Source organism: Monodon monoceros, unplaced genomic scaffold (assembly GCF_005190385.1).
Source record: "Monodon monoceros isolate NGI ecotype Baffin Bay Population unplaced genomic scaffold, NGI_Narwhal_1 Super_Scaffold_18, whole genome shotgun sequence".
Lineage (NCBI taxonomy): Eukaryota > Metazoa > Chordata > Mammalia > Artiodactyla > Monodontidae > Monodon > Monodon monoceros.
Window position 1 is genome coordinate 156,367,051 of NW_021703774.1, and position 12,949 is coordinate 156,379,999.

The 12,949-nt window shown below is 51.4% G+C and overlaps 2 protein-coding genes across 4 annotated transcripts in view; one reads left to right on the top strand and one right to left on the bottom strand.

Moving 5' to 3' along the window:
* The first annotated feature begins 2,525 nt into the window (after nt 1-2,525).
* Nucleotides 2,526-10,638, top strand: FABP3 (fatty acid binding protein 3). 3 transcript variants are annotated; one of them, XM_029229056.1, is made up of 4 exons: nt 2,526-2,715; nt 6,079-6,251; nt 8,189-8,290; nt 9,805-10,110. In XM_029229056.1, exons 1-4 carry the CDS (start codon nt 2,643-2,645, stop codon nt 9,856-9,858), a joined length of 402 nt encoding a protein of 133 aa, XP_029084889.1. In that variant the 5' UTR covers nt 2,526-2,642; the 3' UTR covers nt 9,859-10,110. The 3 variants fall into 3 exon arrangements, with proteins under 3 accessions (XP_029084889.1, XP_029084887.1, XP_029084888.1); XM_029229055.1 differs by lacking the exons at nt 2,526-2,715; nt 6,079-6,251 and adding exons at nt 6,262-6,704; nt 7,099-7,229 and having other exon boundaries at nt 9,805-10,638; XM_029229054.1 differs by lacking the exon at nt 9,805-10,110 and having other exon boundaries at nt 8,189-9,798.
* Nucleotides 10,639-10,783: 145 nt separating this feature from the next.
* The window catches only part of ZCCHC17 (zinc finger CCHC-type containing 17), a 55,064-nt gene continuing 52,898 nt past the window's right edge, over nt 10,784-12,949 (bottom strand). Inside the window, exon 8 of the mRNA XM_029229053.1 lies at nt 10,784-11,687. Coding sequence (XP_029084886.1) covers nt 11,526-11,687 — 162 coding nt within the window. The 3' untranslated portion in view covers nt 10,784-11,525. The remainder of the gene's footprint in view (nt 11,688-12,949) is intronic.

The following is a 12,949-nucleotide window of genomic DNA, read 5'->3' on the forward strand; positions in this document are numbered from 1 at the left end:
AAGCAAAAGGACTTTCTGGCAGCGTCCCCCTCAGCCCACCCTGAAGATCTCTATACCACTTCCTCACAGCCACAGCGGTTTCTAATCCTGTCTTAGAAATAAGAAAGCTAATTAGAGAAGCAAAGCAATCTGCCTTGGGTGGCCCAGCAGGTGAGGGGCAGAGCTGATACCAGGTCTTAGGAGCCCTGCACTATCCATGGAGATAATAACAGCAGCAGTAGCAAGCAAACATTTATTCAATCTACCTTGCTCAGCATTAAAAAAAAATTTTTTTTAATTTATTTATTGTATTTATTTTTGGCTGCATTGGGTCTTCATTGCTGCACGCGGGCTTTCTCTAGTTGCGGCGAGCAGGGGCTACTCTCTTTGTCGTGGTGTGCGGCTTCCCATTGCGGTGGCTTCTCTTGTTGTGGAGCAGGGGCTCTAGGTGCAGGGGCTTCAATAGTTGTAGCATGCGGACTCAGTAGTTGTGGCTTGCAGGCTCTAGAGCGCAGGCTCAGCAGTTGTGGCGCACGGGCTTAGTTGCCCCGCGGCACGTGGGATCTTCCTGGACCAGGGCTCGAACATTGTGTCCCCTGCATTGGCAGGCGGATTCTTAACCACTGTACAGCATTTTAAATACATTATCTCATTTGATCTCCCAACACCTCTATACGGTAAATATTGTCATTTCCTCCATTTTCGAGATGAAACTGAGACTCAGAGTGGTTTAAGTGAGCTGCCCACAGCCACGGCTAGTAGCCACTGGAATCAGAACTGGAACCCACATCTATCTGCCAGCAGCTGTTAGCCCAGCCCCAGCTCTCCAGCACTGCTTTATAAAGACCATGTAGGGAGAGAGCTCTGGTCCCTGGCTCTCCAGCCACTCAGCGTTTGAGAGAGGAGGAGGCCCTGTGTCTAAAGGTTGTGCCCTTGAGTTAGAAACTATCCCATCCCCCTCCTCCCCCTGTACCTGCTCCGGCAGTGAGGTCACTAGGGCTCTGTGCCCAGCCCGGAGGCCTGTCCTGCAGCTTTGGCAGAAATAAGCCCCCTTGGTCTTCTGGCAAGTGGACCTGTCCAAAAGAACCAAGACCTTGGGAGAGAAAGGGCTCTTCCTCCCTGGCCTTCTTCCCAGAAAGTTAGGGGAAGGGAGCAGATGTTCTCTACTTCCACACGGAGAAACAGAGGTACAGGGAGGCAGCCCACCACTCTGTATTGATACATGTGTGGCAGAGCTGGTGGGCCCCTCCTGGGCCCCTCTGTGAGGACCTCTGCGGGCCCGAGTTCAGCTGGGCACCACTCCATTATGTTTTGTGTCTTCCTTCATGAGCATGTGTCTTGTTCGTGGTTGTCTTTCCAGAGCCTAGCCCAGGGCCTGGCACAAAGTAGGTGCTTTAATAACTGCTGGATTAAGAAATGAATGGGTTCCTCTAAGCTTCATCTATGCTCATCTGTAAAAAGGATAATAATAACACCTGCTTCAGGGGCTTTGTTTTAAAAGTTCAATAAGACAATGCACTGAAAGCCCTCAGCGTGCAATAAACAGCAATACAAGGTGGATCTGATTGTTATTAAAAGTGCTTTGAAAATTGTAGTGTCAAACAAGGTAGGTGACTGCGTCTCTGAAAGTGCCGGTTGCCTGCCAGTGTGCAGAGGTCAGAGAAGGGCAGCAGGTGGGGGCCGCAGCAGTCAGGCAGAACGGGGAGCTGTCCTTGAGCCTTGAAGAGCTGGCTGGAAGGACAGAATTTCTGAAGGCGGGTGAGGAGGCAACGGCCGACCGGAGCAAATGCTCGGAGCTGTGCGTAGAGGTCAGAAAAGCCTGGCGCACTGGCACGGTGGAGGGGTAGTTGGACCGCAGGAGGGAAAGGCTAGCGCGGGAGACATTCCGTAGGCAGGGGCGAGCACGTGAGGAGCAGGCGCGGCGCGACGGGAAGGGTCACGCTTTTGCCCGGAGCAGGCGGAGGGCACTCGCTGCCCGCGGTGACTCTCCCCTCCACCGGGCAGTGGGGAGTGGCGGCAGAGCGCAGGGTCTGGGGCCGGCTAGACCAGGCTCGCCATCTGGACTCCAACTCACTCTTTATTTCCTGCGACCTTGTCACTCCCCCTCTGAGCCCTGGACCCGTCACCTGTAAAATGAAGACCGAGATGCTTGCGCCGCGAAGAGTCGGCCAGAGCTTTCCCGGCGTGGGCATCAGCCCAAAAGTTTCCTTTCTCCTCTAGACTCTCATCTCTGTTCTGACCTCAAGCTCGGGGAGGGACCAGGGGAGGGAAGATGTCCCTGGCGTGAGCCCCAGCTCACGGGCACCGTGCCCCGAACTGTTTTCTTTTTAGATTCTGAAGAGCGCCTTGAGGCCAGGGAAGGAAGTAGGTCCTACCAGCCCGGGGCAGGGACTCGGACCCCCGGGACCCGCGCTGACGTAGGCGAGCCGGGCGCCACCGGGTGCCCCTTCCCCCTCCCCCCCGGCGGGTTGGGGGATGGGCGGCCAGCCCCAGGCTAGCTAGCGCCTGCCTGGGGCTTCCTATTTCGGGAGCGGGGTGTGGGACACGCCCCGTCACGTGATGCAAGGGCTTTTTAAAGCTGCAGCGCGGGCTGGGAGCCGCAGGTCGCGGAATCCTTGCACGCGTGCTCTGTCGTCTCTTTCTCAGCCTAGCCCAGCCTCACCATGGTGGACGCCTTCGTGGGCACCTGGAAGTTAGTGGACAGCAAGAATTTCGATGACTACATGAAGTCAATCGGTGAGGGCGGCTCGGGATGCTGGGCTGGGGATGGGCTGGCCGCGTGCCGGGTCGGAGCAGCGCTCCAGCTGTGGCTACCTACCCTGCACGCCTGCTGCATCCCCCCTGGTAAAAGTTGTGGAACCCGGGGATGCGGAGAAGGTGGCAGCCTGCGCTAGGGCATTCGAGGCCTGTTGGGAGGGGTTTCTTCCAGTTCCGCGCTCGCCACACGGCACGCGGGATCTTGGTTCCCCGACCGGGGATGGAACCCCTGCCGCCTTCAGTGGAAGCGCAGAGTCCTAACCACTGGACCGCCAGGGAATTCCGGGGAGGGGGCTTTCATGTTCTGAACTTGGCAAGAGGGATTCCCAGGCAAGGAGGCTCAAGGAGGCAGCTGTGTCGGTCGATGTGGGGGCAGGGAGGCGCTTTCGGGGAAGAAAGGCTTCTGATCTGGAGGTAGGGGCCGGGTTTGGATAAAACGGGAGGGGAGGGAGGAAAAGAAGAGGAGCATGGGTGGTCTAAGAACTGGAGACTGAACAGTGAAAGGGGGCAGATTGATGGGAAGTGTCCTATGGCCTAAAGTAGGGGATCCCCAGGAGGAAGAAGATGGAAGGGGGAACAGCCCTGAACAGGATATGAGGAGCTGAGACAGGGGCCTGCACAGTTAGCAACAACCCCTCATCCTCTACGTTGGGTTAGTTAGGGTAAAGGATTGTCGCTGCAGGGTGCCCTCTTTCTCACCAACCAGCCTAGTGGTAGGGTAGGGCAAGAGGCCCCATCACCAGCTGCAACCCAAGGATAACTGCTCACTGGGGAGGTGTCTAGTGGAGGGGTACCGCAAAGGGGCCTGGAGCAAAGCCAAGACCTGGTAAAGCCAGGGAGGGTCTTTGGTCTAGGAGGCTGTGGTGCTGGGATGGGGGAGAATGAAGATTCAAAGAATCTTGCAGAGGAGGACTTTGGAGGTCCCTGTGCCTTGGTTCAACAGTTGAAGAAGCCAAGACCCAGAGAGAGTAGAAAGTTGTCAAATCAATTCCACAGCAGAGCTGATATGAAAGCCTAGATTTCTAGATCTGCAACCCAGAGCAGTTCCCATTATGGATCCCAGGGGTGGGAGTGGTAAGAACTGCTTAACTAAGCGTTGACCTCAGCCCTTCCCCTTCTAACATGGGCTAGGCAAAGAGGGTGATATCCTTTCTCTGGAATCCCCAGCTATGAGATTATCCTGGTCCCCCAGGCTAGGATAGGGAAAACTGGAATGTTGTTCATGACTGAGCTAGGTTCCATGCCTTCCTCCCAGGGAAGGGGGGCTGGATAACGCAAAGAAGGGGTGGGGGGTCCACTCCAGGCACCTCCCACCTGTTCCTGACCCCTGAAATAAGGACCACAACTGTTGGCTTTTAAGGCCAAAGTGCTCAACTGCCCCTACTCTATGCTGAGCATTATGCCCAATGATTCCAGGAAGGTAGTAATTCTTGGAGAAGTAGGGGACCCTGGGCAGCTGTTGGGGAAGGTGGAATGCCCATAGCTAGTTCCTCTCCCAAGTGTCTCCCAGCAGACTTTAGAACCGAAGACCTGGGTCCCTGAAGTGAGTCATACCATCCTTACCACCCTTGCTCCCTTATTTTGCCCCAACCTGGGTTAGGGGGCTGAGAATCCAACTAGCCTGCTGTTGTACAGATGGAAAAAAATGAGATACCCATGGGGGAGAAAAGACCTTCCTTAGATGGAAAAAATGAGATACCCATGGGGGAGAAAAGACCTTCCTTAGATGGAAAAAATGAGATACCCATGGGGGAGAAAAGACCTTCCTTAGCTCTCAGTAAATAGCTTCAGCTTCGTTTCTAAGTAGAACCCATCTCTTCGCAGGACTCCAAATTCTGTAACTTTCTCTTAGCTGAGTCTCTCACCCACTCCACAATGCCTTCCTTCCTCAAACGCTCCACACCTCTGGGTAGGTCCTAAGTAAACAGAGCTCCTTGTGCAGTGACAAGGCCCTGCTCTGTGCTGGGGAGTGGGACTGACCTGACTCACTCTGATAACAGGGGGCAAGGCCAAGTCCCTCAGTAGCCAGGCAGGGTGGGCCAGCAGCAGCACAGCTGCCTGTACCCCTCTTGTTTTAAACCAAGAGTTCTCGGAGGACAAAGAGGCCCAGCCTAGTTAGTACCAGTGATCTCAGGCACACTTGGTGGCCGTAGGCCACAGATGAAGTACATGCTGGGAAGCAGGATGGCCCAGGAGGAAAAGTGAACAGTTTTAGAGCCTAAATTCAAATCTAGGTCAACCACTTAACCCTTTGACTTTGGGCAAAAGTCACTTCACTCTCCAAGCCTTATTTGTAAATTGGGGATAATAAAACCCACCATTCAGGGCTGTAATAAACATTAAGTAAAACAACCCATGTAGCCAGGCACATCTGGAGACTTTCCACCCACCACCTCACCACAGCCTCTGCCCTTGGAGGACAGCTCAGCAGAGGCTGCTCGGAGCAGAGGGGGAGGTTGGAGGCAAAAGGACAGATCTCAGGAAAGCCACAACCTGCAGGGCTCTTTGTTCCACACTCTCTTGCAGCACTCAGGGAAGCCATGCTTGGGTCAGGAGGGGAGTTCCCACAGAGCCTTAGACCAGGAGGCCTGGATTGGAGTCCTAACTGCCTACCACTTTAGGCCTCTCCTAAATCTGCACACTGAGACAAACACTCCCTTTTGCCTCCTCCTAGATCATGGTTAAGAGGCTTGGAAAATGTCTTTGTTACCATACATGGGGGACAAGAGCACCAGTGCATCTCAGGGTAAAAACTTTCAAAGGTGGAAAATTCTTGTCCGTAGGCTCTGGAAGGCAAAGTCCACATTTACTTCTTTCTCCCTCAGCCTGTGCCTTGAAAGCTGCTCAGGTGCCCTGGAAGGGAGCCTTGCGCTCCAGCCTTTATAGATGAGCCGTACAGTGAGCTCTGCAGTTGAACATTCTGGATTTGAATTCCAGATTTGTGACCCTGGGCTTTAACTCATTCTCAGTTTTTGCATCTGTAAAATAGAGATAATAGCATCAATCCTTCGGGGTGACTGGAAGGACTGAATGAGATTACACGTGTAGTTTTTACCACACAGAAAGCACTTAATAGTAGCTTATTCTAATCTCAGCTCTGCCACTGACTTGCTGTGAGACATGCCTGTCCATTAAGTTTCTCATCTGTCTAATGGGATCAGTAATGTCTCTTCACCACACAGAGCTAACGGGAAGACTGAATTAACAGCCATGCAAAGTCTTTGAAAGTTCTCACCCTTCTTTTCCCCCTTCCCCACATCCAGGCCTAAGAGTTGGTCACTGAGCTCCTTGTACCCTGCCTCTCGCTCCAGCTCATACTCATACCCTTCCCTCTGCCCTCAGGTGTGGGTTTTGCTACCAGGCAGGTGGCCAACGTGACCAAGCCTACCACAGTCATCGAAGTGAACGGGGACACAATCACCATAAAAACACAAAGCACCTTTAAGAACACGGAGGTCAGCTTCAAGCTGGGAGTGGAGTTCGATGAGACAACAGCAGATGACAGGAAGGTCAAGGTGAGTCGAGGAAGGGTCCATGGGGAATGGAAGGCCCTGAAAGGGATTACGGTGGCGCCCTATTATTGCACATTGAGGGGTAGGCTGTCATGGGGGATTGAAGTGGCAAATGAGGTCCATAGCACCTGTGCAGTGCTGGGATGTCCCAAGTGCTAAATGCATGTTAGTCCTATCTTGTTCTCCCTCCCATCTTGGGAAGCATCTATCTGTTGCCTCTGGGAGCGGGCAGCACAGAGCCTGGATAGTCTGACCTCACTGTCTACACCAGCTCCAGCTGGGTGACCTTGTGTATGGCATGCAACAGCTCTGGCTTTCTTTCCCCTTCCATAGATGGGGCTTATGTGGACATGGCTGTGACCTCAGGTGCTTTAGGAACGATGCCCAGAAGTCAAGGTCCTCCACTGAAAGGTCATCCTGGCCTTCAGCAGCCAAGGAGACAGCTGGGGACAAGAGGTTGAGACCTACTCAGATGCTTCCTCTTCTCCAGCCTCCACTTCCAGGGCTTGGCCAGTGACCCTGAGAAACCATTTCCAATGCTGCCAGCCTACAGGCAGGAAAAACTATATTCTGGATAGAGCATTGTCTTTGGTGTGTTTATAGTGTCTTCTCACCAAGCCTTAGCCCCTCTCCTTCTGGGGAGGGAGAGTACATCTGCCCCCAGTCTTAGAAGTCGACTTGTCATCCGGTGGTGGCTGTCTTGGCAGCTTGCCTCAGGCCTTCCAGCCACTGAGCCAGGCATGGAAGAGAGAGAACTAAGGGGTTTTGCCCTCAACAGGGTGTACCTATAGCGGTACCTTTCCACCAGACCTTTCCATTCAGCTCCTCAGCTGTTTCTTCTTCCTCACAGCTGCTCCCAAGGAGAGGAGAGGGTCTAATCTCCTCCCTGTGGAGGAAGCTGGAGCCCAGCCCAGGATCATACAGGAAGCTGGCAGCAGAGATGGGATGGTACCCAAAGATGGCAGCCTACCTTGGAGAGAGGTGCCTGCCCTACCACATGCCTTTACCTCCTTGAACTAGCCTACCTTCTTGAAGGGCAAGAACCCCAGTTAAACACAACAGTAGTTCTCTGGGATGCCTAGGCTAAACATAACCTGCTCTGAATGGACAAAAAGCTAGGGGAATGAGAATGAGGAGGAAGGTGGTGGTAAGGGTGCACACCCACCGACCCACTGGCCCCAAAGCACATACAGCCTTTGCAGACTCTTCTACTGAACCCTGGTCAGTCAGGGTACCCTAGCCTGGCTTAGAGCCCCCAAATTTCTAGAGAAGAGAGACCTGGGAGAGTTGCCAAATGAGAGCCAGCTGATGCAGGCTGGCAGAACCCATACGATTAAGTGGACATTTGACCAGGGCTGTGGAACACTCCAAGGGCCCGCAGGCCCAGGACCTGGCGGTTGCTGCCCACTCGTCACCTCAAGGGGGTCACTTGATATGGACCAAGAGGAGTAGGAATACAGGGCAGGGTCCAATTTTCCAATACCTCCCGTCCCCAAGGGTCTTTTAGACATTATGTGTGATCACCACTTGGCCGGAGAGTCTCAGGATTACTCCTCCTCACCAGTCTTTCACAGGCATTAGGCTGGTCCCCCCACTCTGCATCTTAGTGAGACTGGGCTGTGGGCATCACCTAGAGTATGGGATAAGTGCCCATCCTGAAGGCTGGTGGCACTTCTCAGAGCCAGGCTGCTCCTCTCCACTGTACTATCTGCCTCTCCCTACTCGCCCAACAGCTGAAGGCCCCTCCCCCGGCCAAGCAGCAGTGGTGAACTAGACATCCTATGGGGCTAGGTTGGAGGTGGGCTGCCTGATCTTTGATCCTAGCATTGTCAATAGTTTGGGTTAGAGGCTGGGTCCTTTGTGGCCCCAGTGACCAGACCCCTTCCTGCCCCTCAATCCTAGCTCAGATCTCAGCTCAGGCCTCTACCCTCTTTCCACAGTCCATTGTGACGCTGGATGGAGGCAAACTTGTCCACGTGCAGAAGTGGAACGGACAAGAGACAACACTTGTGCGGGAAGTAGTTGCTGGGAAACTCATCCTGGTAAGATGGATAACTCTGGAGCCTCACCCAATTCGTTTCTACTGCCCCTTCAGCCAAGCCTATTGTGAAAAGCCAAGGCCATCAGTGGGACCAATGGAAGCTGGAACAATGGAGGGTGGAGGCAGGCCTGGGTGGTATTAGGTAGGAATTTTCTATGTAGTGGCTTTGGACTTGGTTTAGATCTCAGCTTATAGGGTGCATGACTTTGGACAAGTCACCTTCTCCAAGTCCAACTGTAAAGTGGGTGTTAATAACACTAACCTTGTAGGGCTGCTGGGAAGTCTGAAGGAGACAGTGGATGCAGAGCACAGAGCATCACTGGTGTGGGACCACTACAGTAGGCGCACTCCATGGCCTTAGTTTCATCCTCTGCATTGCCGCCGCATTGCCTTGCCCCAGGGAGAGGTAGAAAGCTTGGCCAAATCTGATTCCAGGCCCATAGGAGAGGCTCCCATCTCCCAAGCCTTTGGGCAGGGACAGGCTGGTGATCGGTGGGGCCCCAACTGACAGCACAGTCATTTCTACTTCATTCCAGGCTCACCTCCTCTCAGAGCTTTCCATGCCTGGCCTACTACAAGTACCTAAGGCCTGGGTTGGAAATGACAAACAAGCTGGCAGATCTGTCTGTTTAGGGACAAACTTGGGGACTTCACTTGAAGAATGTAGCCTTGACTGAACACCCCCAGGGGTGGAGACAGCAGCCACCCGTGATCTCTGCCTCCTTATTCTGTAGGGCCTCAGGTTTTCGCCTCAGCATCTTCACTGCAGACCTTCTTGGGTCAGTGTAACCTGGTCACTGCATTCTTGCACTTACACGGGGCAGGGGGCCCTGCAGAGTTAATAATGAGTTACCTAGCTCTGGTGGGAATGTGATACACAGCACCAAATACTCACTGGGCAGTTAAGCTATGGTGAAACCACGGGCCTGGCTCTATGATGCCAGGCAGGATGCTGGGGGTTCAGGCCTCTGGCCCTGGCACTACCCTAAGTTAGGGAAAGAACGGAGAGTTGGTGGCCTAGTAAAGTCCTTTCCCAAGAGCCTCTGGACATTTTTATTCACCTGTTGGTCTACTATGTGCCAGGCACCATCTTAGGCACTAAAGATGAAGGGAGAGGAGTGGTACAAGGGAAAGAGAAACACTGGGATCTTGACCAAGTTACTTCCTTCCTGAAAGCTCATTTCCCCAAATCTCTACAAGAGGAATTACAATGCCTAACTTAAAGACTTAGGGGAACTTCCTGGTGGTCCAGTGGTTAGGACTTGGTGCTTTCACTGCTGTGACCCGGGTTCAATCCCTGGTTGGGGAACTAAGATCCCGCAAACCACATGACATGGCCAAAAAAAAAGAAGACTTGGTGTAAGCATTAGGAAAATGCCTGGCACGTAGTAGGTAGGCAGTAAATGAAAATTTTTAGCATGAAGGTAGAGGGCTCTCCCCATCAGAGTGGAGAGTATTCCCAATACCTTCTGTGTCCACACTCCTGCCCTAACCTGACTCTGTCTTTTCTTCCAGACACTCACCCACTGCAATGCAGTTTGCACTCGCACTTACGAGAAAGGGGCATGACCTGCTCACTCCCTCAACAACTCCTCCTCTGCCAGTTGGCTACTCCTGGACTCAGCACCAGATTGACTCATTTTTTTCCTTTGGCATTTTGTATAAATCCACCTTGATTGGGGAAATTCTCCTGGGGTCAGGTGGCACCAGTTCTGTTCTCATTGTGTATGTTTGTTTTTTTAACTGCACCCAAAGGGTGCTCTGAGGTCAATAAAGCAGCACCTAGGCCACCCAGTTGCCTTTTTGCTTTTGGTGACATGATTCTGGGAGTCTCAGTTTCTGTGTGTGTCAGAGAGTAGGCATAAACGACTGCCACTCAGGAAGAAGCACTGGATGAGAGACTGCAATGGACAGTCTCAGGGACAGTGATAGCTGATCACCTTACACGTACAAAAAATAAAACAGCTGTACCTACAACTTCCCTTTACACTGTCCCCTCCCTATGGCCAAATGAGCTAGTCCAACCTGGAATAATCACTCAGTGGTGGGGCTTCTGAACTGTCACCTCAGGTCCATCCTGCACTGAATGCCTTTGGGTCTGGACAGTTGCTCTTCTCTGTGGAATGCTGTGGTCTCTCTCTTTCCAGAACACAGGATCCAGGCTTGTGCCAGTGGTAGTGGGAGAAAATGCCCACTGGCGAAGACGACTGCTGAGCATCTGCCTATGTGCTAGGCCATTACTCATGGTTCAAATTCTTACTGGTTCTCTAATCAGCCCTGGGGGAGAGGTCATCTGATCATTACAGAAGTGAGGGCTTATAAGTGATCTAAGAAGGCTGTGACTTGCTAGTGCCTCTGGCGCTGTACCTTAGCTGGGCGGCTCTCCAAGGTCTAAGGTAACATGTTAAATGTTTTTCTGTCACCTAATGCAGCCTCAGTGACTTTTAAGTCTGTAAGTTACAGGAAGAGGGATTATACCAATAAGGACTCTCAGTAAGTTTAAAACCAAGCACACTTCCATTTAGGGCCAGGAATTTAAGCAGAGACCTGAAATGGAACCAACTGATTCACATTGTAGTAAATAAAAGTAAAGCAATGTCTTGGCTTGAGCTGTCTGGTTCAGTGATCGGGCGGAACGTCACACACAAGCTCAGTCACTGCAAACAATGGTTTTCTGGCTGTGACCGCTGGCTGTCACTTCTAACATAGTAGAATCATGTTAGGGGGATGGAGAAAGTGAGCACCACTTCTTCCCATGTTCTCCCTAGTGCTGCCAGTCTCCCTCTGCCCCTGTGCTGGATGCAGCAGAGGTCACCCACCAATCAGCCCAAGGAAGGCCAACAGGGAGGAGCCAATCACTCTGTTCTCCAACTACAGCCAGACTCACCTCCACAGCAGTACCTGTGGCTCTAGCCTGGACTCTGGCTCTGGCAGTGGCAGCTGGGAAGAGGGTAATAGGACCTTCTGCTGAATGAAGGAAGTTGGGTAAATGAATGGGTCAGCTGCAGGGGTCACTTGCAAAGGGACTGGAGTGATAAGAAAACAACTCATTCAGGCAGATACTTTTGATATCTCCCAAACCTGCCTGTGGCAGGAGGGGAAGCCATCTCCCATGGGAGAGAAGTCAACGGGGTGGAAGGCCATATTCTCACTACTGAGTCTTTCCAGGAGCCAGCGCTTCAAGGCACAAGGCTCGTGGTTCCTTCTCTCCACCACCCCCTCCACTCTTTCCACTCTCACTCCTTGTGCTTCTTCTTGTGCTTCTTCTTCTTTTTCTTCTTCTTTGCTGCCTTGCTGTCTTTTGACGTGTGCCTTGCCCTCTTGCCTGTATCACTCTCAGAGTCTGAGCTGTCAGAGTCAGATGACTTCCTGTCTCTATGTTTCTTTTTCTTCTTTTCCTAAAAAAAATAAATGAATAAAATAAAAACTCAACATTGTATGTGTATATTTGCTTTAAAAAATCATGGCCTGTAATCATTAGGGGATAACTTAATAGATTAAAAAACATTAATTAGGGCTTCCCTGGGGGCGCCAGTGGTTGGGAATCCGCCTGCCAATGCAGGGGACACGGGTTCAAGCCCTGGTCCGGGAAGATCCCACATGCCGCGGAGCAACGAAGCCCGTGCGCCACAACTACTGAAACCCGCGTGCCTACAGCGCAAGAGCCGCAGCTGGAGAAAGCCCGCACACAGCAACGGGGACACAATGCAGCCAAAAATAAATATTAATTAAAAAAAAATTATATCTTTAAGTACTAACAAGAAAAAGTGCTCAAAATGAGCGAAAAAGGATCAAGTCATAACGCAGTATGTATTCTAGGTTCCAGGGTATGTAACAATATATGTGTGTATGTTTATACACACACACACATATGCATGCATACCATATGTATTATATATATTTACATATATAAATTATAATATTTAGTACATTAAATCATAATATAATATGTATATTTAACATACCTGTATATATTTAAAATACACAGAAAACAATGGAAAGGACACAAACAGTCACAAGTGTTACCTCAGGAATGAACTGCATACAGGGAAGCTGAGGTCTTCCGCTGTCCTTTTTCATTTTTTTTTAAACAAGCATTTATACTTTCTTTCTCTTTTTTCAGCCGTGCCACGCGAATTGAGGGATCTTAGTTCCCCAACCAGGGATTGAACCCGGGCCGTGGCAGTGAAAGCGTTGAGTCCTAACCACTGGACCGCCAGAGAATTCCCTATTACTTTCATTTTTAAAAAGCACAGGATATTAAAGCTGAAAGGAGTCCTTAGAGATCATCTAGTCTGACTAGAGACAGTACTTCACATGCCCAAGAATATGAGAGTAATGGATTTAGGACTCCTGACTCCCAGTCTGGTTTCTATTAGACCCTGCTGCCAGGGAAAATAACCGCCATCAATTAATAAGGCCCCACCTGCTGCCCTTGAATATTTACCATCTCTAAGTTTCGCAACCAACCTTACAAGAGTATACTGATAAAGAAAAAAGCTCAGAAAGAACTTTCTCAACACTTCCCACCATACTACGCCACGAAATTAACAGCACAAACGCACACAGAGGCTGAGACCCTGATCCCCAGGCTTCTGTAGGGTACTTGGAGCAGTTTGTAAGCACTGAATAAACCTTTTCATTGAATTGCAAATGTGTA

Bases quoted from the DNA above. Each gene is read 5' to 3' on its own strand.
- FABP3 (XM_029229054.1), top strand. From the start codon at position 2,643: ATGGTGGACGCCTTCGTGGGCACCTGGAAGTTAGTGGACAGCAAGAAT. The intron at 2,716-6,078 runs GTGAGGGCGGCT...CTCTGCCCTCAG, and splicing joins TGACTACATGAAGTCAATCG to GTGTGGGTTTTGCTACCAGG. The intron at 6,252-8,188 runs GTGAGTCGAGGA...CTCTTTCCACAG, and splicing joins CAGATGACAGGAAGGTCAAG to TCCATTGTGACGCTGGATGG.